The following is a 23,405-nucleotide window of genomic DNA, read 5'->3' on the forward strand; positions in this document are numbered from 1 at the left end:
ATCTTTCTGAATTAAATAAATGCTCATAAATTTAAAGACTTTGTATTAGATCATCTTCTAAAATGAACAAGAATTTCTTTCATTTGGAGACTTTCACATTTTAGTATCTCGTAGAATTAAGAAGAATTTCATAAATTTGAAAATTTTCCTCCTGTGGTATCTTCTAGAATTAAGAAGAATTTCATAAATTTGAAGCCTTTATCTTGGAGTATCTCCTGAAATTAAGAAGAATCTCATAAATTTAAAGATCTTCATTCTGGATTGTATACGTGTATAAACTTGAATATTCATAGCTCCTCTTCTAAATTTCTGTCGAATGGAAGTGATATCGAACATTGGTGAACAGCACATACAATAGGGGATTTTTTGTAGAATCATGAAAGGTTACTTAATCATTTCTACAAAATGGTAAACTTTGTGCATCTTTTACTTAAAAGAGAAAGTGCATAAGTCTTTTAAAGGGCGAGATTACGCATTATCAGTGTAGTCAAAAGAGAGGCTAACAAAAGTATAGAAGTTATTGAGAATAGGTTTACTAATCCATATCAGTTCAAAGTTATGATCATAAAAACCCAAAGATATCCTATTAGTGGTCTATTTTTGCATTCCATTACAGCAAGTACATGCATTTATTAAACATCAATTTTACAAGCTGCTTCACTTACTAAAAGGAAAAAAAGCTTCGAAAATCTACAACGACAACTTTGGTGAGAGGACAAAAATAATGGGTTTCTCTTTGCCATTTTAGCTATTTTTTTAAACAAAAATTAGACGAATATAAAGTTAAATGAGCTATTAAATTGCTCGCCGCGATTTTCTATCTTTGCTTGCTTATTATGATTATTTAATGTTATTTTCACTTTTAAAATTGCAACATATTTCGGAATTTCATAAGACTGAACTATTACATCAAAATGCAAAAAATTTTTTTTAAATAAATACAATTATGTCCTTTAATTGTAAACTTATTACTGATTATATTTAATTGTGTTCATTATTACTAACAATATCTCTTACTTATGAGACAACTATAGAGTCAGAGATTACGCATCATATGTTTTGTTATCTTTACCACTGATGAAGCTTTAAATTAAAGTATAACAGGATAATAATAAAAAAAGCAAATTTACATTTATTTAAGTATACATGGAAGTTATTAATAAATCATCATAATTTTAAATAAAAGCATAATTTTACTAAAACCAGCTGCTTTTATATGTAACATTTAAATAACATATATTTTTTAATCATACGAAGTTAATTTCACACGAAACAGGAGTAGAAAATTCTGGAATTTTCTAATATTTAGTTAACATTTATTTTTAATCATACGAAATTAATTTAGGTTTAATCATGCGAAATTAATTTCATACGAAACAAGAGTAGAAAATTCTGGAATGTTTTTCAGAAGTAGGAAGGAGTGAAATGTTTATTTATTTATTTTTCAGGCAAAAAGCTGATTTTGCCCGCATGACTGGAGATGCCTTATTTACAAAATTAGTCAAAAATAAGTGAAGCGAAGGTGGAATGTAGTAAAGTCAACACCTATTTCACAGAAAAAATATTTAGGCAATAAAAACTTAGAAAGAGTCAATATCCATAAAAAAGTATCTAAAATAATTTGTATAAAGGAAAATATAATTTTGTGCTGAAGCATATATTATGTATTAACATATATTATATTTAATCAACAGAATTAATTTGCTTTTTAGACTTTTGAGTAAAGGCATGGTATAAAACTTAATACTTAATATAAAAATATTTAAGAATTCTAAATATACTGTATTTGGAATTTTTGTCAAGATGAAATTCAATTTTCTCAATCAACATTATACCTTAATGATAAAACCACGTTCAGCCAATGTTGTTGATTTAAGATTTTTTACTTGGAGCATTTGTGTGCACAAATGCTGAAATTAAACGTTCAGGTACATTCAAGCATTTGCATATCATTTCAAAATTTATTGTTAAATATATTTTAAAAATTAAAGTTAATGCATGAGTTTAAATGCCATTGCTGCCAAACATAAATAAGCACAACGTTAACATAAATAACATAACGTTTGAATTAGATGCAACACTAGAAAGCAATTTTGTGACTTAAACATGTTTTTTACTTGATTGAAAGCTATTGTTATTGAAAACTATTTATGAAAAGGAGCACAGATATATCTCTAAGAGATTTTTTTTTATGGTGTGGATTACATAATTTCGGGGAAAATCTAGGTTTAAATGAAGTGCAGTAATAAAATTTAGTAGTAAAACTAATACAGAAAAATGCTAATATCATAAATTCTGCCTTAGTTTTAATGGATCAAAATTTTGCAGATTCCACCTCTGCCTTTGACTCTCACTGCATATTTCCATTGTCACATTCTTTTTGTTCTCTGTCATTTCCAGACACTTTTCACTGGTTGCATGCTTGATATTTTGAGTCTGAAATTTAAAAAAGAAATAAAAAAATATTTAATTATTATAATTAATTATTATTATAGTTCATTATTATTACAATTAAAATAATTAATTATAATTAATTATTATTATAATTAATTATTTTAAAAATACTATGCACTCAAGAAAAATAAAACATTTAAACGACTTTTTAACTACTGTGAAAATATGCTTAAACTGAAAATATTAAATTGCTGGTTATTTTAAAAAGTCAATACCAGAACATATTTTAAACTTTAATTGCAACAGTTGTAACATGAATTAATTAGATGTACAACGAATGATATAAATATATTTTTATATTTAATTAATTAATTTTTTAACGCTTTTAATTGCAATATTGTTTAGGTTTGATGCAAACTTTTGAAGGGTCCGAAGTTAAACCCTATAATAGTACAAGTGAACTTTATTAATTAATACTATTAAATATGAAAAAAGATTATCTTTCTTGAATTTTATTAATTTTTCTATAAAACGATATTATGATTCAGCTTCTGCTATAATACAAATAACATTTCATCAAAGTTATATCAACTTGTTTCACGGTATCGATAATATGGATCAACTGAAGTTTTTGAAAATTTCTTTGGCTAATTGGAAAATGCGACTCTTTACAAAATGCCGACGTCCCTGATTAAGCTTTTCTTAATAATTCTCAGTAAGTGCATAATAAAGTGACTTTGGTAATTTGGAGAGAGCCTGCTGGGTTTTCCAATTTGCCTACGGCATGCATAAAATTGCAGCTCTGCGAGTATTTCCTTGTAATTTTTTTTCTTAACGTTTGTTATTAAAAAAGGGGGCAATATGTTTTTGACAGATTTTTATTGCGCAGATAGTATATTTAACTATAGCATATGTGAGGATTAGAAACGTAAATATTAATTTAAGAAAATGCTTACTTGTATCAAAAGATCTGATATTTATTCTTATTCAATATCAAAACATTTAGCTAACATTTTCATAAGAAAATATGAAGAAGTAATATTTTGAGTTTTTACAAAGGGAAATTGCCATCTAACACGATTGAAAAAAAAACAATTAAAAAAATTCGGTAATACCGTTTAATGGATAAAAATATTTTACCAGTAAAATCCTTAGTTAATATTTTTATCAATCTTGGCAAATGTATGCATAAAATTAATTTAATAGTCTCACATCTATATCATATAGCCAAAGTTGATTTCCTTTATCACCATGGCAGAAAAAGAAGCTTATGTCATCTCCAGCATAATCCAAGCATGCCTGATCTCTTCGTATTTCTCCAGAAGTGGTAAAAATAAAGTACTGAAAGTGGATTAATAATTTATTATTACAGAATATGACATGTGGTCACATCATTGTGAAAAATATATTTAAAATAAAATAAGTTCAGTTTTCGAACCAGATACGAATATGATAGAATATGATATTCTATTACAAACGTGAGTAGAAATAGAATATGATAATGTGACATGATATTTAATATTTTTTGTGATACTTAACGATTAAGTATGAAGTAAAAGTTTGAAATCTTAATAAATAGTTTTTAATGAGAAAGAAGATGGTTGATGTAAACAACTTATTACTAATACATTACATTATACTAATGCTCCAACCTAATTCAGAGAAAAGAAAATGGTTGAATAATAATTATTCTTAGTAAATTCTTAAAATAATATTCTTAAAAACGAAAAAAAATTAACTTTCAATGTAACGATGCTACAGGCTATCCTGAGCTGTTCGAAAAGAATACTTGATGGACAGTTCCAGTTAAACGAAAAAAATTGATAATCGGTATATCGATTTCATTAGCGAATATTGGATGGTTAGGTAGTTTATTATTTACGTCGCACTAGAGATGCACAATAGGCTATTGGCGACGGTCTGTGAAACATCCCTGAGGATGATTCGAAGACATGCAGTTTGGTTAATACCAGTGAAATTTTACTTAGCAGAGCACAGTTTCGTATTGACGTACGAAGACTGTACAGATATTTTTTATATAAAAATTATTTTTAATGCAGCATTTTTCATAATAGTCTATTGCTAATGTAATTTGTAAGGAAAGGATGCGCTCACATTGAAGATTGAAACTTTTATATTAGGTATTTCACGAAAATGTTTTCCAAACATACTAAACTGATATTGCAAATGAGACTTTTAATAATTTAAAAGAAAATTTAATGAAAATTCTAACCACACAATAGGACTAAAAGTCAATACAAAACAATATCTTTCAAGCCAATACAATATTGTCTAGGAAAAAACAATTCATTACCTGATTTTCACCCTCTGAGTGACATTCAGACATCTGTAAATGTTTGCCAAGATGTTCAACCTTGGATGGACCATCCAAGCAACTATCACCATCAAGACCCAAGTTTCTAATCTAGAAGAATTTTGACTACTAATAAGCTAATTAGTACTAAACATATTATGTATTAAATTATTTAATTTCCCAGTGTGTTATTCGACTTTTGAACATTTGAATTGCAATGACATTTGGGGTAGAGGGTCAACTTATATGTTTGCACATGACACATTTAGACAGTGAGGACTTTTTTAGAAAAATGTGATGCTTAGCCTACCTAATTTTTAAGTTAAATTGAAAGATAAGAAAAACAACAAAATTGGTACTCACTTATGTTAGTTTTAAATTTAAATTCTTCAAAACGATAGAAAGTAAAAAACTTAGCAGGGTATGAAAAAATTGAACATAATTAAGTTACAATAAAGAAAACGTGTTTCCAATTTAAGGAGTTATGCCCATAATAACTTATATATAATATAAAATATAGCCAATAAAAACAATTCTTTCAGTTTACTTTATATATCAGTAAAACAAAGTCTTATATTTAGTAAGGAAGTTTGTTTTTTAACACATGTAAATTAAGTGGTCGAATAATAAACCGAATATATAGAGACCCACAATTATGAATTAAAAATACAGAATCGACTTCACTTAGGATTGGGCTATACATCAAAAAATACAGTATATATTTTTAATAAAGTAACATAACACTAGTTATAAATATTTTTTTTATATCTTTATAATGAAGGAAGTCAAATTAAACATTTAGTTTTTTAACCATCCCCAATGTAGTGTAAAGGGTCATAGTTTTGCTTACACGAAAACTCTTGGCACAATGTAATAATTTGAAAGAATAAATTAAAATTAAACCAACAAAATCATAATTTCAGTTCACGCAGGTGAAATATTTAAAAAAAGAAATGCTTTAAAATCATAACTTTAAGTTAACATTTCATTTTAATCAGGTGGAAAGTTCTTTACTTAAATAATTCCTTTCAGGTTTTAGCCTAACGAATGAACTTATTTCAAAAATAAAATTAAGATTACTTGACTTAAGATTGGAAAACTTGTTACCTCGCCTTCTGCAACTGTATTGTTTGGTATATATTGTTCAGGATAAATATTTTTCAGATACCAATCGAAAGATTTGCAATTTAACTTATTTCTTAATTCTTTGCGAGATGTAACATCTCCATATCTTTCCTGAAATAAAAGTTTTCTTTTTAATTATAAAAAAAAGACATACGTTTCTATTGTACATTTCTAGTTTAATATATACAATCGTATCAAGTTTTAAATATAAAACAATAACAAAATATTTCTGTTGATCTTGAATTCTATGTGTTACTATTAACCATATGTTTTTTTTTCTATTTTTTTTCTAACTGATATACTTAGATTATATATTTAAAAAGTTTGAAGATGTTACGAAAAGATACATCATAAATTATTTTTGAAGCTGTAATGATGCTTTAGTTTTGCCCTGTTCAAAAATAAAGTAATAGACGCATATTAATTTAACCTAACCCAATCGTTTCTTATGTTGTTGTTGCCGTAGGCCATTAAGGCAAGGGGGTGCGATTCTTTGTTTCCCAGTGGTGAAATCTGTGGACAAGAATTCGATTTTTGCCACACCCGTTCATAGAATGAAACCATTCATACATCCATTCATTTATTCACAGATCGTAATTTTGACCCGAAGAAGAAAACGATCAATTTCCAATTCAGTGTCGCTAGAGGTGTAATTTGTTATGGGAACATGGAAGACTTTGTGACTTGACAGATTTTAACGTGCACCAGTCAACATTTACGACCCGGAGAATCTTCGGCTGGCTGGATTCGAACTCCCGTTATGGAGAACGTGAAAAAAAATTGAATTGTTTTTTGAGAAAGTTGAATATGATACTTTATTTTCCTTCATAAATTTTTAATAGTTAATCACTAAATTTAGGGTTGAAACATATATGTAGGCTACTATCCTAATAACTATAAGCAAAGCTATGATATAACATCTCTGAAATAAAAATGCTTCATAATATTTTCGCATGAAACCTCACCATTGTTTTAAAAGCACGTAATTTTCATCATGAAGTCAACCCAAATCCTTAAATCACAAATGGTATAGATACAAAAAGCAGAAAAATATTTTGTTACTTTGACTGACAAGTACCACATTAATAAATACACAAGTGGGCGACCTTTGTGCTAAAATACAAGCAAAGGTAAACAACATTAAGGAGCACAAAAATATTATTAAAAGCAGACAGCTGTTTCGGATGCTCAAAGGGCAACCTTCATCAGTGCAACAGAAGGAAATGAGAGAAAATAGGGTAAATATATAGAGAAAGGTGACGTCACAAGGGGGTTAGAGCAACGACCAATAGGAGGGAAGGGTGAAAGGATGACGACAAATGGGAAGCAGGGAACAAAAAGATGGGGGGGGGGGTTATAACCCTTTCATCCTTTCACCCTTCCCTCCTATTGGCCGTTGCTCTAACCCCCTTGTGACGTCACCTTTCTCTATATATTTACCCTATTTTCTCTCATTTCTTTCTGTTGCACTGATGAAGGTTGCCCTTTGATCATCCGAAACAGCTGTCTGCTTTTAATAATATTTTTGTGCTCCTTAACGTTGTTTACCTTTGCAAGTACCACATAGTTCATGCCAAAAATCTGAAGAGCCTTCAGACCTTTTTGGCCAATATGTAATATTGGTAATTGGTGTAATATTGGCAATTATGTAATATTGTATGACAGCTTTATTCATAATCAAATGAAATATTCACATCCTTGCAACTTGTATTCTTACGCAGTCAGTTAATGAGGAGGAGTGTATGATGGCAACTTTTCAAAAAGCAGCTCGCTCTTTTGAGGCAGGGTGTGATCGCACTTTGAAGAGTACCTTTGAACCTCTGGAAAATTATCAGTCCGCAATGTCCTTATTTATTCATTAACGAATTAATCTTTTTAAACTATCTTAATTTCCTTTTATTTATTAAAATGAGTTCTACAGAAATTAGTTACCGAATTTTAAGATTTGATTTTTAAGTATGAGCTTCGAAAAATTGCAAGTATTGAAACATTTTAAAAATATATAGAAGTTCTATAGAACATGTTTCAATGAATATGACGAAACAAAATATATTCTGAAATATGTATTAGTTACTGACTAAATAAATAAAAAAATCCCGAATGTGTAACTCTCCATAGGATAAAGTAAAAACTGTTTTTTGAGTTCAAGGGGGGTAATTTAACTGAAAAACATTAGTAACTACTTTGAAGTCAAGCAATTTTGAGTTTCTGTCTTTATCGTGCATCATAAGCCCTCCTATCTTAGTTCTAAGACGAACGCATGATTTTTAATAACATATTGATTGTACTTCAATGTTTTCTTATTTTATTAATTTAGAGCACAGTTAAATCTGTTACTTATTTTTGTTATATGTTTACATAGAATGAAATATTTGATTTTGTTGTTAGGAAAGATTTGGTAACCGAATTGAGCGTTTATTAAGATCACAAATGTCTTTACTCTTGCAATTTTTTCGTGCAAAAGTGTGAGAATTACTGTTTTTTTTCCATGATTAAGATGATTCCATATTTAGAGTTTAATAATTAGCTATATATGCAGGTAAATTTAAAATATTTTTTCAAATTTCCTTATTTTCAAATATATCTAAAAAAAAGTAAATTAGTTTGGGATACGAAATCATAAAAATAGTTATCACTTACAGTAAATCTCCTGTTCACAAATTTGAAATCGCAACTTAGAACTAAAAAAAGTTTCCTTTGTAAGGTATAGTTATTAATTTAGGAAACTATAAATCGCATAATTTTTAAATTGCAAGAAAAAATGTTTTACCTGTTTAATCAATGTTTCCTGAAAAACAAAACAAAGTAATGTTTAAATAGGTTTTCAATTTCCTAGACATTAGAATTGGCTGTGGATTTCTTACTTTTATAACTGATAAAAGTATTAAATAATCATGTTTTTAAACGTACGGTATCAACTCCTATTCTTCTATAGAAATAATGCTTATATTCATCCAGCCAAACTTCTGCTAAGCGAATGGTATTTCTTTCAAATACATTTTCACCAGGTTTCCATTCATAAGGGCTTCTTGCTCGAAACACGTGACCAACACGCGAGCAAGGCAGAATTTCCAGAATTCCGCCGCACATCCAAGTCTGAAAATAATTAATAATTTAAAAACTAAATGTTTTATTTGATTTCAAGGACGTAAAATAGCTAACTAGTAATATCAATGACAATGAAAAACAAAAAATGTAAGTACAGAAGTGGGTCGATATTAGATGAGTTGTATCATCTCCATCATTGTATGGAATTCCTTAAATGAACCGGTAAAAGAATGTAATAACGAATGCTTTATCCATTGCCTGGACATTCTATAAAAAGGTTAGCAAACTAGAAATTATGAAATGATTAATAATTCTTACCTTGTATTGGCATTCCCTAGAATGCCAAATAAAAAGTCTATTAACATTTTATTCAGTGAAATCATAACAATTCTCATATGTCACATTTTGACTAAAAATACCAGCCATTCTATAGAATGTCTTGTGTTTATAGAATTCGTAAAATAGCATTATATAACATTCTATAACATACAGACCCTTTTAAATTTGGAATCACTAAATACATGTATTCTGGGGATAACATACAGATTTGTTCATGTTATATTTATTTACTAGTACTTATATTTAATAAGTGATTTTAATATAATACTTATAAGTACTTATATTTCAAAAGTGCTAACGAATGATTCTAAATGCAAATGTATCTATTTTTTCTCAAACGTTTCTTTTAAAATTATTTTTATACTTCGAGGTATGAAAATTTAACTCCATATTTTTTAACTTGTAATTATTAGTTTTATTTTTAAGCTTCATTGCAAAAGATACGAATGAATTCGCAATGAAAAATCTTTGATGTGAGGATTAGGTTTCATGAAAAGAATGCGTGTGCCATGTTTAAAAATATGTTAATAATATAATGAATACTATCAAAGAAATGAGAGGTGACATTTTTATTACATAATTTTACATTTTAATTATGATTTTTAATTTCATTATAACTTTTAATATTTAAATTGGATTTTTTCCGTTTTTTATTTCTAAATAAATTGAATTGAGAAAAAAATCTATTCGAATTTTGTAAATAGAATGAAATATTTTTAATAGGTAAAACCACTTTTAAAAGCTATTGAAATTTGCAAAAACTAAATAAAATTAAATTTCTTAGCATATTTCATAAAGTATGTTTAATTAATTTTTCTTTATGAACTTTTATTGGTAAACTTGATAAATATGTAAAACATTCTTTTCTTAATAAATTTGGAAAACAAATTGTTAAATCAGATAGCAGTAAAATATCTCATTAATATGATATGATAATTACTTGAATGAAGGTGCAAATTTAATTTAAAAACTTGAAAAAACAGTTTTATGCAGAATGTACTTCATGTCAGTTCAAATTAAATAATTATATCACAGTAAAAATATTAAACAAAATACTATGAAAATGATAAATAATGTTTTTTTCCTTCTTCTTTAAAAATTTATTTTAAAATTTAATCGATTAGTTTGCATACTTAAGTGTGGTATTTTTTCTTTAAATATTCTTTAGTCCTTATTTCTCTGAAGACAAGTAACATAGTCGAAAATATAATTTTTTTTTCCTTCCAGAACTTTTATCTGTCCTTTATTTATTTTTCTTGCTTACCTCTCTTGGGAATTTCTCTTCGGCACAAATAGTTATAATGCCATTGATGATTTATTTATTTCATAAAACCATTCAGTAACTATACATTTCTATTTCTGATACAAGCTAACTGAATTTTAGATATTTATGAAAAAAATGCATCTTAAGAATATTTAACTTACCTTAAAAGATAGTTCTAAATTTTCAGCACCCCAAATTTCAAATCCTTCATCGTATTTTCCAAGCTTGTAGAAAAACTTTTTGCTGATGGAAAAAATTCCACCGGGCATTGTTGGTGACCTAAATAATCATTAAAAAAATAACCAACCTTATTTATTCGCTTAATTATACAATCATTTTTTTATAGTTCTATAAAGGACATATAATTCTTTTTAACTGTTGGCTAACATGCTGAAGAACAAAAAATTAGATATACTGTAACTTTTGCAGCAATAATTATACTAAAATAGTTGAATCACTTTAATTAAGTAAATAATACTTTAAAAATTACGGCATAACATTATACGGTTAAAATGCCCCTTTTGTAATGTACAAAACCGTAAGTGCTTGCGTTAGACACACTGTCATTTAGTTGACATTAGTATATTGATTATCCCATAAAGAATAGCAAGCTAAAATTTTTATAGGTAATAGAATTTATTTCATGGTGCTAAAAAATATTGAAATTTTTCTTGCATTTAGTATTTGATTTTAAGATTATGTACTTAATTTATTAATGAAAAGTCTAAAGGGCATATTTACTAAAGTAATTTACAAAATTTACTTTTGATCCTTCAGAAATATTAGACAAATATATAGCAAAGTTATGGCAAAAGAAGTGCTATAGTGATGAATTTTAAATTTTCCAATTAACCCAGCAATCATATCGATAGTTTTATTTCATTTTTACTTTCCCTTATCATCAATTCACATGAATCAAGCACAAGTCAAACAAATGCGGAAGTGTGAATGAATACCTTTTGATCTAATTAATCATAAGATTTATTTGGGTGAAATTTCATTGTGAATGTTTATCGACTAATTAATTTTTTAAAGTTTATTTAAAAACACTAGAATGCATGTCTTTTTTCTTATTTTATGAATATTCTTTCAAAATTCCATTTGAGTAAGTGCACAGTCACTCTGAGCTATGCTCGCTTTCTCTTTGATGGCCAAAGCAAAAAAAAATTAAAGAACTTCTAACCTAAAGGTTCATGTGTTCGGCACTGATTCATATACTTAAAATATAATTGAACTCACCTAACTGGTTCCCAGTGATTATTTCTTCTTAGCATTTCCTCTTCAGGTACAGTTCTCCAATCAAAATCTAAATCCCAGTTGAAGCCACCGACACCGTATTCTTCTGATTCACGGAATTCGTACCTAAATGTTTCGTCATTAATGGTATCAATCACTGGGCAGACAACAGTCATCCAATCATCGTAAATTCGCTGCAGAAGTGGCTCTAACCATCCTAAAACATACCCTTACGTTTACTTATGTTTAAAAAAATACAGCCAAAAATTAAAAAGAGACGAAAAACATTTCTAATCATTTTAATACCTGTAGTCCTTATTCAAAATTTTCATTTTTCATCTCCTCAATATCTATTTTATGGTTAAACCTAAAACTTAGCTTTTTTCAAACTCGTTTTTTTTTCATTAATTAAGTGACCAATGGAAAAATTATTAAAACACATACTTCCTGAACTATTTATGATAAACAACAGCAATCATATATTCTGACCATATGAGTAAATTAGCTTATCTTAGTTCGAAGTGACATTTTCTAGGAAAAATATATTAACATCTATAATTATAAAATGAAGAGTATTTCTGTCTGCCTACTTGTGAGTGAGACTCCAGAAACATTATGAAGCCTCCTTAATTCTGGACAGCAATATAAAGGGCAATTTTCGCCCGCGATCCTAAAAATCTTTCAAAAATTTCAATTAGACCTTTCGGGAGAGACGTTTGAAAAGTGAATTCTTTTTTCATTTGTCTAAGACTTGCCAATGATAAAAATTAAACTGCAGAAGATTGTATTTTTTTTAATATTTCATTACATCAATTATCTTTTCTAGCTTATAACTCTCATCAAAAGATGAGTTTATTATATGTTCTTTATTTAAGGATCTGTTATTCATTATGTCAAATAAACTCAATGGTCAACGTGAATGTGGTAACATACTCGGTCTTTGTCACCATATTAGAATTTCTAAATTTATCTGAAACCACGTGGCTATTTTTATTAAGATTATTTATCAAAAAGGCGATCATATAAAACTAAATCATTTAAATTTTATAAAGTAAATCATATAAGTTTCATAAAATCATATAAAACTAAAGCATTTTTAAAAAAAAGTTATCTACTTAAATGAATTTATCTGAGAAAAAGTACTTATTTGTTTAAGGGGAACCACAAAATTTGCCAAACTGTCATTAACGCCAATGATACTCAGTTTGTAGTGGTAAGTATTAATTGAAACAAAAAAAAGCTCTGTACAAAAAAAATAGAAAGATGTTACGAATTCGTTTAGGAAAAAAGTAAAAAATCACTTCCAATGTTGCTTAATAAGTATGAGCGCTAATGGTACTAGGCACTTTTTCATCATAGCAATTATCGCAGCTTCAATAGATATGGGTACAATTAGTATATTTGGTACCTATACAAAACTGAATTAAAACTGTTCAGTTTCAATATCGATACTGTTGAAAAAGTTTTTTTGGGCCCTCAAAATGGATAAATACCAGATAAAATGTCTTGATTGTAGCAAACTTTGACTATCATGTGTTCACCTTGAGCAGCAGAATTATGCCAAATGATACTGAATTCATTAAATCTTTATTTTGTTGGAGTGAGATCCTAAAAATATGCTTTATTTAATCCAAAAATGTAGGAGAAAAAATTATAATAAATAAATAATATTTTAATTATTTTAGCTTTATGATTTGTTCGTCTCTCTATTTGTATAAATGTCCTTCATTTTTGTTCATGGTTTTGTGGTGTTATTCAGTACTGAATTATTGATTTTAATTTTTTTCACCCCGTATGGAGAACAGACATTCATCTAGTTAATTATACAAAAGTCTAGTCGAATATCCGTTTCTCCTAAGGGGTGAAAAGAAGATAATGAATAAATAACCACTGAATAACACTGAGAAATTACGCAAAAAAAAAAAAAAACCTGAAATGCTAAATCAACACAGTTGAGCTAAAATAATTCCAATTTTGTTTTTAAATAATATCGTACTTCGCCTTTCTCGGTGGCTTTACGTTAATAGGTAAAGTATGAAATTAAGCGAAACATCTTTTTAATAGATCATCCTGTCCAACTAAATTGTATTTCATTATGTTCCATTCCATTACAATTGTATGTCCATTAAATTGTATTCATTTGGCATTATTTCAGGTCTATTCATAAATTTAACATTTTCAACACACTTTTTTCCAGAGCGTATATCTTCTGAAAGACCGTAAGAACCACTTTGCACACTGTCTATATTAAAACTGTACAGTAAGGATGCAGTTTTAACTGGTACCAATTAAACTAATATAATAATGCATTGTCTCGATGTAAGCATATTTGGAACCTAATAAAACTAATATACCAGTAAATAAAATAAAACATAATACTAATAAAACATAATACCAGAAGTGCATATCATCCAAACTCATTCAGCATCATTATTCTCAATAACATTATAGCAATGCTTTTTTCTTACTCCTAAACGAATTGCATTTCTGCCTTAATTTAGCTTTTTTGTACATAATTTATTTTTTATTTCAATTAGTATTTATTTCCAAATAAATTAAGCATAATCATCGTCACTAATAATTTTGTGAATTTCTATGTCTCTATTAAATGAATTAGTACGTATTTTTCGCATGTGTTATGCCATATTTAGTTCTTTTTACTACAATGAGTTACTACTACCTGAACAAGTTAAGCCTCTCTGGCGTCAATAATTCTACGGCAGTTTTCTTTTCTAAATTCTTCTTAAAAGAATAAGTACCCTTAATTAGAACTTATTACCAAATTTACTACTCATAGTAAAAATAGGTAAAACACACAACACAACAAAAACAAAACATACATATCACACAATCAACCACGGACTGGCTCACAATAGCAGCCAACGTGACTGATCACCACACACGCCACACCACTGACACTGCTCCCAGTCCCCGGGGACAGACAGTGAGTCCGGAGCCTTGCAGCTACCCGTGATGGCCATTTATGTTAAATGCAAAAAAAAAATTATAAATAAATAAATAAATGAAATTTAAAAAAAATACCTGTGACGTGACTAGCTATTTTATATTGTACTGTTATTGTCGATGTCCATCCTTTGAGTCTGTAATGTAACGCTGCTAGTTTATCTATGTAAAATTAAATTATCGCTACTAGGCCGGGATAGCCTGGTCAGTGGGGTGCCGGGCCCATGTCCAAGAGTTCATGGGTTCGGTCCCCGCCGGTCGAAGACTCCTCGTGCAGTAAATGGTGACTGATGCACGTTAAATCTGTCGAGTCTCAAAGTCCTCCATGTTCCCATAACAAATCAATACCTCTGGGGGTACCGATCCAGGAGTTTCCTTGTCCTCTGGATTGGTTCAAAATTACAAGGCTACGGCGTTGAACATTAGTAGTCGTAAACCCAAAAATTAGGTCGACTGTTCAACGGCGGTCATAAAATAAAATAATAGTATGGAGATTTTTCATGCTTCTCCTGAACTACTTGTACTATTTCTCCATTAATTTTGCTGTTTAGTGCCTAGTTTATTTTTATTTTTTACTTTTGGAAGTAACTATTACGATAGCTAATCAAGCATCATTACACGCCAATAAAAATAGTATGACAATTTTTTCCGCTTCGTCTAAACGAATTAACCTTAAAGTTTCTTTTCAGTACATAAATTATTATTTTTTATCGCAAAAATCATAGATTTTAAATTAGTTAGTATTATGAATAAAATTTAAAAAAAAAGAGCCATAAAAAATTTGTATGTAGTTTCAGATAACTTTAGAAATACTAAATTAGTGACACAATCCTCTTATTTCTCCACGTTCATAGTTATCGAATTTATCAAAAATACCGAATAAAAATAATTAAATGTTACAAAGCGTGTAATAAACACCTTTCATACTAATGAGAGCTATAAGCTGCCTAATATCACTGATGTTATCTTTAAAATGTTTAATCGTCTGCAATAAATTTGATATTATTGGCGGGTTCTAAACCAATTAAAAAATTGCAGTTGTCAAACAACTCTCCTAAACGATCTAATTGAAATTTTTTAATAATATTTCGGAACGGTGACGTAAATTTCTACTTTCATCCACTGTCCAAACACCAGGACGCTTGAATAAACGGTACTGATGTCATAAGAGAGAGACAGGCAAATAGGTTATTAGATTAGCCTCTCGCTTACGGCTGGTGCAATAAGTGGACCAGAATAACAGATTTCGTGCTAAACTTAAAGGGTTAACAATTCTTCTAACTTTTATTCTTATTTTTGAGAGAACTTTCACATTTCCTTAATTAAAAGCGTTTAAAAGTGTCGTTTTTGTAAGTTTTAAGGATATTGCCACCAAATGTAAATGTTTATCTTAGAGTTAGTTAGTTAAGAACTGATGATTGCTATTAAAATGACAAACCAGAGATAATAACTTGGTTCACAGTGTGATCACATTTTTGAATCATAGAAAAATTTATGCTATAATGTATGATTCTTGGTACAAAAATATAATTTAAAGTACCCACTATTGAGCACAAATTATTTAAAAGTTCAGATAAAACGTTTATTCAAAGCAAATTAGTTCAAATTAGTTGGCGGATAACTTTTGATCGTGATACAAAATAAACTAATTTTCTGCTAGTTTTAGAAAATAATAGGGAAATTTCGCACTTCCTTGTCCGCTTCTGTGCTCTTCCGTAAGTAAGATTTGAAGCAACTGCTCATGCTCGCGTTAATTTTAGATGCTACGTATCTTTACGTTTTGTTGGCGTAATTAACGCTACAGAGACAAAATACAACCTCGCTGTTTATAGCTCTAAAATATTGTTTTCTGTTTAAACCGACTCTCAAACTAAAAACACAGACATAAAATGCTAATTTGAAGAAATGTATAGATGAAATTTAAAAATAAATCGTGCTATATTACTACTTACTTGCTGTGTATTTTAAAGCCAAGTACTGTAAGTTCTGGTTATTTGTGGACCTCATGCATGAACTAAAGTTTTTCACTTTTCGGTCACAAATTTGAATAATAAGCTTCATTCTTTATCACTGAATTCATTAAAATCTACCAAATTCTTCTGCTCTCAGAATCACAGTTTTACGTAAAGCAAAGTATTTTGAGTCGTATGCGACAGCTTTGTTGAGATTGTCTAAGTCCATTGTAAATATTTGCTTTGATTTTGAGGTCTCTTATTTTCCCTTAAGTAAGTTTGATATTTTTCCACTGGTGCATGCGCATTTCACCAGAACTGACTCGAAATCACTCTAATATCTTTTCCATAAAGCAAAGCAGTTGGCATTCCTAATAAAAGACTAATAATTTTTAAATTACTAAATAAATGTTAATTAATATACTACCTGGAGCACACTCACAATGAGAATCCAAAAATGTAAGTATTGGAGCTTTAGCGACTGATACACCCATCAGGCGAGAACGAATCAAACCTTCTCTTTTCTTGGCTCTCAAAATTTTCACTTTTTTCAAACTTGAAACATAATTTTCCAACTGCTGATCTAAATGAGCTGAAATAAAATTTACATCATTTTAGAAAGGTATATTACATCACATTACACACTGAAAAGAGGGTTAAAACTACCACAGTATGGTAAAATTTCTCATGTTTCAAGCTCAACAAAGTTTGTTAATAATACGTATTGAATGAGCAGTTATATGTAATTTATAGATCATGTATGATTCACATAAAAAAATTTACATATGGTCGATATTTTCAAAACATTTAATTCTGAATCCTTTTAGTTAAGTTGGATAGAATATTTAGGCTTAAGGGACCTTAACAATATACACACTAGAGGTCATAAACATATAATTTTAATGAGGATAAAATCTAAAAGGCATCGATTTATAATGAATCACTCTTGAGGAAGGTGATACTAAATACATCAAAACCAGTTTAATTGTTGAATAAAACAAATTAAATTCATTTGATATGCAAGACTCTTTTATCAGGCCCTCAAACTTGTTTTGATGTTATTCATCCCGCGTTTCTCTGACTGAATTTAACTGAATTTTTCAGAGCCTTTATTTCTTCTTTGGTCAGAAATTATTTAGAAACTCTAAAAGTGAATATTTTTTTAATCGATTTTCTTCAAGTACCCAAAATTTTTTCCTTAAAGGCAGTGCTTTACTTGCATTTTTAGAATCATAATCAAAAATGAAAAACAAAAAAATACACATTAGTGGCCACAAGTTAATATTTAACTGAAGAAGAGGGAATAAAAAAAACGCTTTCGGAAACAGATGTATCGCAGTAAAGGAAGTCAAATGAAATCGACATGAAGACCGATAAGTCGGAGATTGAAATAAATGTATCGGATATTTTCTAATAATAGTCTTTTAACCACTCTCTGCAGTATGACTTGCAAGATTTCGATAATATTTCTGTTCTTTCCTCGCGTAAATATTGACTAATACCTTTACATGCATACCTTTGTGCTATCAGTTTTTATAAGGATTCTGAAAATATATATAAAAGGTGATCTTTACGAAACACCCTGTATATTTTGACAGGAATCTCAAAAAGATTTAAGCATTCTTACGGAGATTGGAGAAGTCATCAATAAGTATAATCTCTTGAATGAGGTGTGACGGAGAACGATCAAGAACACTATGAATAGTTCTCAGAAGTACACTCCAAGCTTCGTTATGAAAGCAAATGATGACACTCGTCTTTGGAAGATTTGGACTGTATCTCTCATTTCTACACCTGCAATAAACTAAAGCTGTAAAAAATGAGGCATCTTCATTCCTTTGTAACATTATTTAATTAAAACTTACATTTATTGATGTTTATAAATTTGAGATATGTATATTTTTATTCATGTAGTTACATTTTTTTTTTGATATTTAAGTTCAATAAACTTACTTTTTAGACACATGAAACTTGCTGTTTCTGACATTATTCTATTATTGTATATAACAAAAAAGGGAATAATAAAAAATGCTTAAAAACACAGCCTTCCAACATGCAGTCCCATTAAAGCAACGTAAATGTTCCCAAGCATTTCTTAAATACACTATTACAAAACATGCATTTTAAGAAATGTAATTAGTAAAGCATATTGTAATTGGAAAGCGGAAATTGCGAGAAAAAAAAATCTGAACATTGTTTTAAGTAAAGGATGAATGAGGCATAATTACCGAAACAATATATAATGACAAACTATATGCTAAATAAATTTCAAAATAAAATAATTGAAACTGTTATTTTTATTGAAAATTTATGTTATTAAAGAATAGAGATGAAAAAGAAGCAATATTTTAATACAAAGTTATATATAGTAGAGAAGAAGTTAGTTCTACAGTAGTTTCATGGCAAAATTGCAATCAGTGCAAATGTATTTAGGGTGCACAAGAGATACAAATTTTGAGCATTGTCAAACATGTCTTTAAAAGAGACAACAACTAAATTAAAAGGAGGCAGAGGTAAAAAAAAGTTTTTCAGCGTTATCAAGCCAGATATACAAAAAGAACAAAATCTATATCTTATTTATCTCTCACTGATGTACTATAAAAAAACACTCTTTTTTTGGAATTTCCCCGCATTTTTAACGGTTTAAAGCCGTTTTATTGACAAAACGGTTTGTCTCCGTTTTCCATCCAATCACAAACGGATTCAAACCGCTAATTAAAATTCTATCTTTTGCCGTGCAGTTTTGCGTTCCGTAATATACCTTTACTTTGTTTCTAATCATTCTACAATAATTATTATCAATACTTGTTCTTACTTTTTATCAATTACTTTAAGTTTTTAAATAACGTATAAATAAAACTGCGATTTTATTTTATTGTCAAATTGATACAATATTGGAGTGAAATTCTCACAATTACAATTTCTTCGCAATAAAATTATTGGGCTGCAGTGTCTCAAGAGACATAACGCACGCTACCCAATCAAGTGACCCAGGTTCGAATCCCAGTGATGACTGGTGGATTTCTGCCGGCATGAAATATGGTTTCTGCCGGCATGAAATATTCACACAGTAAAATATTCACCTAGTTTGCGAGTAGAGAAACTTTTACAAGGAAAATGACTTCCCTTATGGCAGAAGACAATAGATTTATTTTTATTGCAAATACTTGCTTTTTTATGGTAAAATAAAACAGCCTGATTGCGGAATTTCTTCGTAATTTTAGGGGGGGAAACTTGTTCTTGCATGACAAACCATTAAGGCTACGAATTTAGTTTATAACTTCTATATGGTTCACAGCTGCGTCCCTAAAAACCATAATTTTATTATTTTTTTTAATTTTACGTACTTTTACAGTATGCGTGCTTACTAGAAAATTAAACAAAACATTAAAAAAAGATCCATTGATAAAAAATTTATAAATATATTTAGGTATACCCTCTAGGTCTAACATCGGGTAATCGACGATGCAAAGAAATTATGTTACTAACATGTTCGTTAAAAGCATGTTTTTCCCATCCATCAATCTCAAGTTCTTTTTCTTTTGAACTGAGATTAACCAATGTAACTGGCTCTCCATATTCTCCTGGATTGCCGAAGCCTGGCAACTCCAGAGAACTTTGATTCATTTCTTTGTAGTGAGGTACGTCTAAGAAAATCGACTTATAATTGTCCCGTGACTGAGCATCATCTCTATTGATAAAGTCATAATCGAAGTTTATTAGGGTTTCGTCAATTTCTTGGTGGAAAAGTTTGATGAATCGAACGAAAGACGCGATGATTAACCATATGGAAGTGATAAAAAGAGCGATTTTGAGGACAAAATACTTCTTTCTTCGATGGCAGATGGTGAGCCAAATCCTGTTTGGATAACTTGATGATCTTGTAATTTTCATGATGCCTTTATCACTCTAAGTGGGCACCTAAAAATATAAAACAGACTCGAAATTAATTACAACTCAATGCAAATTAAAGCGCTTAAGCGTAAATCTAAAAATTTTCTAAATTCTCATATGATATTTTTTTTAAATATACATTTCATGACTACACAATTTCATTTATTTAACTAGAAAGATTTAAGAAATAGTAGTAGTTATTATTATTTTTTTGGTTTAATTTTACATACATACATTAGTATTTGAGATAAAAAGAATTATAGAATTAATTTAAATCCTACTAGCATAAATTTCACGAAATGTTAGTATTTATCCAGTACACGATTAGAAACATCAGAACTATTTTTTTTTCAAAAATATACTAAAGTTTAAGGAGGAAAATTTATTATTATCATGCAATCAAGCTATTAAATTGATTGTAAAGCGACTAAAATTTAAATTTAGTTAGTTTTTGTATTTCATTTTTATTAAATATATGAGTTACGTTAATCACTCTGTTAGGTATGTCTGATTAATTTTGATAATGAATTTTCATTTCATTCTATTACTTTTTAAACAATGAAAACTTAAAATATCACTCAGCTGTCACATGACAAGTTTTACTCTATTTACCAATGTTATATTTACAATGTAATTCATTAAGTTATAAATTTATGTCCCGTAGTATTTTGAATTGTATTTATTGCAACTATTTAACATACCAAGCTGAAATATAGCTTTTGTAATTCATTTTTATTAAATTTTATTATATAAGTTGTGTAGATCACTTAGTCAGACATGTCTGATTAATTTCGTTTATAAATTTTTACTTCATTCCATTACTTTTTAAACAATGAAAATTTAAAACGTCACTGAGAACTGTCACATGACAAGTTCACTTAATTTACCAATGTTATAGTTAAAATGTAATTCATTTAGTTATAAATTTATGTCCCATAGTAGCTTGAATTGTGTTTATCGCAACTATTCAACATACCAAGCTGAAATATAGCTTTTGTATTTCATTTTTATTAAATGTTATTATATAAGTTGCGTATATCACTTAGTCAGACATGTCTGATTAATTAGGTTTATAAATTTTACCTTCATTCCATTTCTTTTTAAACAATGAAAATTTAAAACGTCAATGAGAACTGTCACATGACAAGTTCACTATATTAACTAATGTTATAAATAAAATGTAATTCATTTAGTTATAAATTTATGTTCATAATAGCATACCAAACTGAAATATAGATAAAATATTCCAGCGAAAACGAAAAAATCTTGAAGCAGCTGCTATAGTTGCTTTTCAGATAGAAACTAAATAACTAAAATATAAGTGGAGAAAAAAATGCATTTTAAATTCTTACCTCAGTTGATTAATTCAGGCATGGTTACAAATTAATTTTATGGTCACGTCATAAAATATTTCACACAATAAAAGCTACAGTATCTTTCCTAGGTAATCCATGATAAATCTAGAATTTTCTGATTTTAATCATTGAAACTTTTTTTATTGAATACTCAGAGCAATGAAATTCGCAATAAATTGGGAATCATTATTTGAACAGCATTCTGAGAGGAAAATGATTGGCTTTGGATGTAAAGATAACTTTTCTTTATGAAAAGCGATATGGCACAGATACATCACATGATTTTTAAATAAATATTGTTCATTTTATTTATGTGGTGTACTTAATGCAAAGTCACTTAAAAAATATGAAGTAATAAATAATATAAAAAGGTTTGACTGTAGGAGTTACAATTTTTATTTTTTACTTTGTTGGTATTATATTACAAATGCAGTAAAAAGCTCGATGTAACAAGTACGGCATATTTCGAGAATTCCGTTAGTTTGGTTTCCAGATCAACAAAATGGTAATATTAACGATACAAAACTTAAGTAATGTAAATTAGTATTCCGCTACAGCTGCAATTTTGTTTAGAAAAATATTTTTTCCTGATGTTTAAATGAATAATTTTTACGAAAATAAGCATAGTAGAAGATAATTCCATTTATTTTTTAGTATCAAAACAGCAAAGTGAAAAACGGAAGTAACTTCATATTTTTTTTTCCTACTTGGAATCTCTATGTTAATAAGGAAAACTTATGAGCTACCACCGTCTAACTTATCTTTCTCCTTAGAAAAAAGGAATTCTTCTGGTATTTTTAGGAGTTTTCCGGCTCAACATTTAGTTTGCAATATATCTGACATGCCGCATATTTTCATTTTTAGCAACTCTTCTATTAAAATAATATTCAGTATTATCAATGACGTAAAAAGCTTATAAACAGAGCCAAAAGCAGTAAGAGCCCATCAACCTTGATCTCTGGGAATCATTCTATATTTTAAAAAATAATAATTTGATTAATGGACTTTTTATTATTGCTCGTCTCCGAATGTTTGGAAATATATTCGGATTCAATTTTTTCTTCTAAATCCCTGGGGTTTCAGCTCAATCACCTCTCAACAGTTTTTTTTATTTATCACCTCTCTTTTATAGTCTTGTTTAGTCCTCTCCCTCTTTCTCTCAGTTTAAATCACTTTATACGTCGTTGTCGTGTTATTTTTCTATTGTACTATTCTGTTTAGACATGATAAAGGTCTAATCTATGGTAGACATTTAGTAAGGTTCTTTTATTTTTATTTCCCCTTCTTTTTGTCCCCATTACTTTATTTACCTTTTATTGTTCTTTATTTACGTTGTTTTACTTTATTCACTCATCGCACATATTTTAATCTACCCTCTTTGAAAAAGCTAATAAGTCCTTTTTATAGCTATTTTAACATGTACTATTTTACAACTAATTTACCATATGTACGACGAGTTCCATAAAGACTGTTCCAGCGATGTTGTAAATTGTTGTTACTCCACTTATTTTAAAGTGCTA

At 28.6% G+C, this 23,405-nt stretch overlaps 1 protein-coding gene across 3 annotated transcripts; it reads right to left on the reverse strand.

Annotated features, from left to right (window-relative positions):
- Positions 1 to 1,113: 1,113 nt before the first annotated feature.
- On the reverse strand, positions 1,114 to 22,020 carry LOC107443565 (putative polypeptide N-acetylgalactosaminyltransferase 9). Of its 3 annotated transcripts, none has more exons than XM_087159128.1 (12): positions 21,883 to 22,020; positions 20,463 to 20,557; positions 18,264 to 18,430; positions 17,064 to 17,228; positions 11,724 to 11,937; positions 10,646 to 10,763; positions 8,744 to 8,929; positions 8,604 to 8,621; positions 5,816 to 5,944; positions 4,709 to 4,819; positions 3,607 to 3,735; positions 1,114 to 2,436 (listed from the first exon to the last, which is right to left on the reverse strand). In XM_087159128.1, the coding sequence occupies exons 2-12, from the start codon at positions 20,528 to 20,530 to the stop codon at positions 2,287 to 2,289; spliced, it is 1,455 nt and encodes a 484-aa protein (XP_087015254.1). In that variant the 5' UTR covers positions 20,531 to 20,557; positions 21,883 to 22,020; the 3' UTR covers positions 1,114 to 2,286. The 3 variants fall into 3 exon arrangements, with proteins under 3 accessions (XP_087015254.1, XP_042897307.2, XP_087015253.1); XM_043041373.3 differs by having other exon boundaries at positions 20,073 to 20,557; XM_087159127.1 differs by having other exon boundaries at positions 20,126 to 20,557; positions 21,883 to 21,986.
- Between the last annotated feature and the right edge of the window lie 1,385 nt (positions 22,021 to 23,405).

Source organism: Parasteatoda tepidariorum, chromosome 3, assembly GCF_982258835.1.
Source record: "Parasteatoda tepidariorum strain Cologne lab strain chromosome 3, Ptep-v5.0, whole genome shotgun sequence".
Taxonomy (NCBI): domain Eukaryota; kingdom Metazoa; phylum Arthropoda; class Arachnida; order Araneae; family Theridiidae; genus Parasteatoda; species Parasteatoda tepidariorum.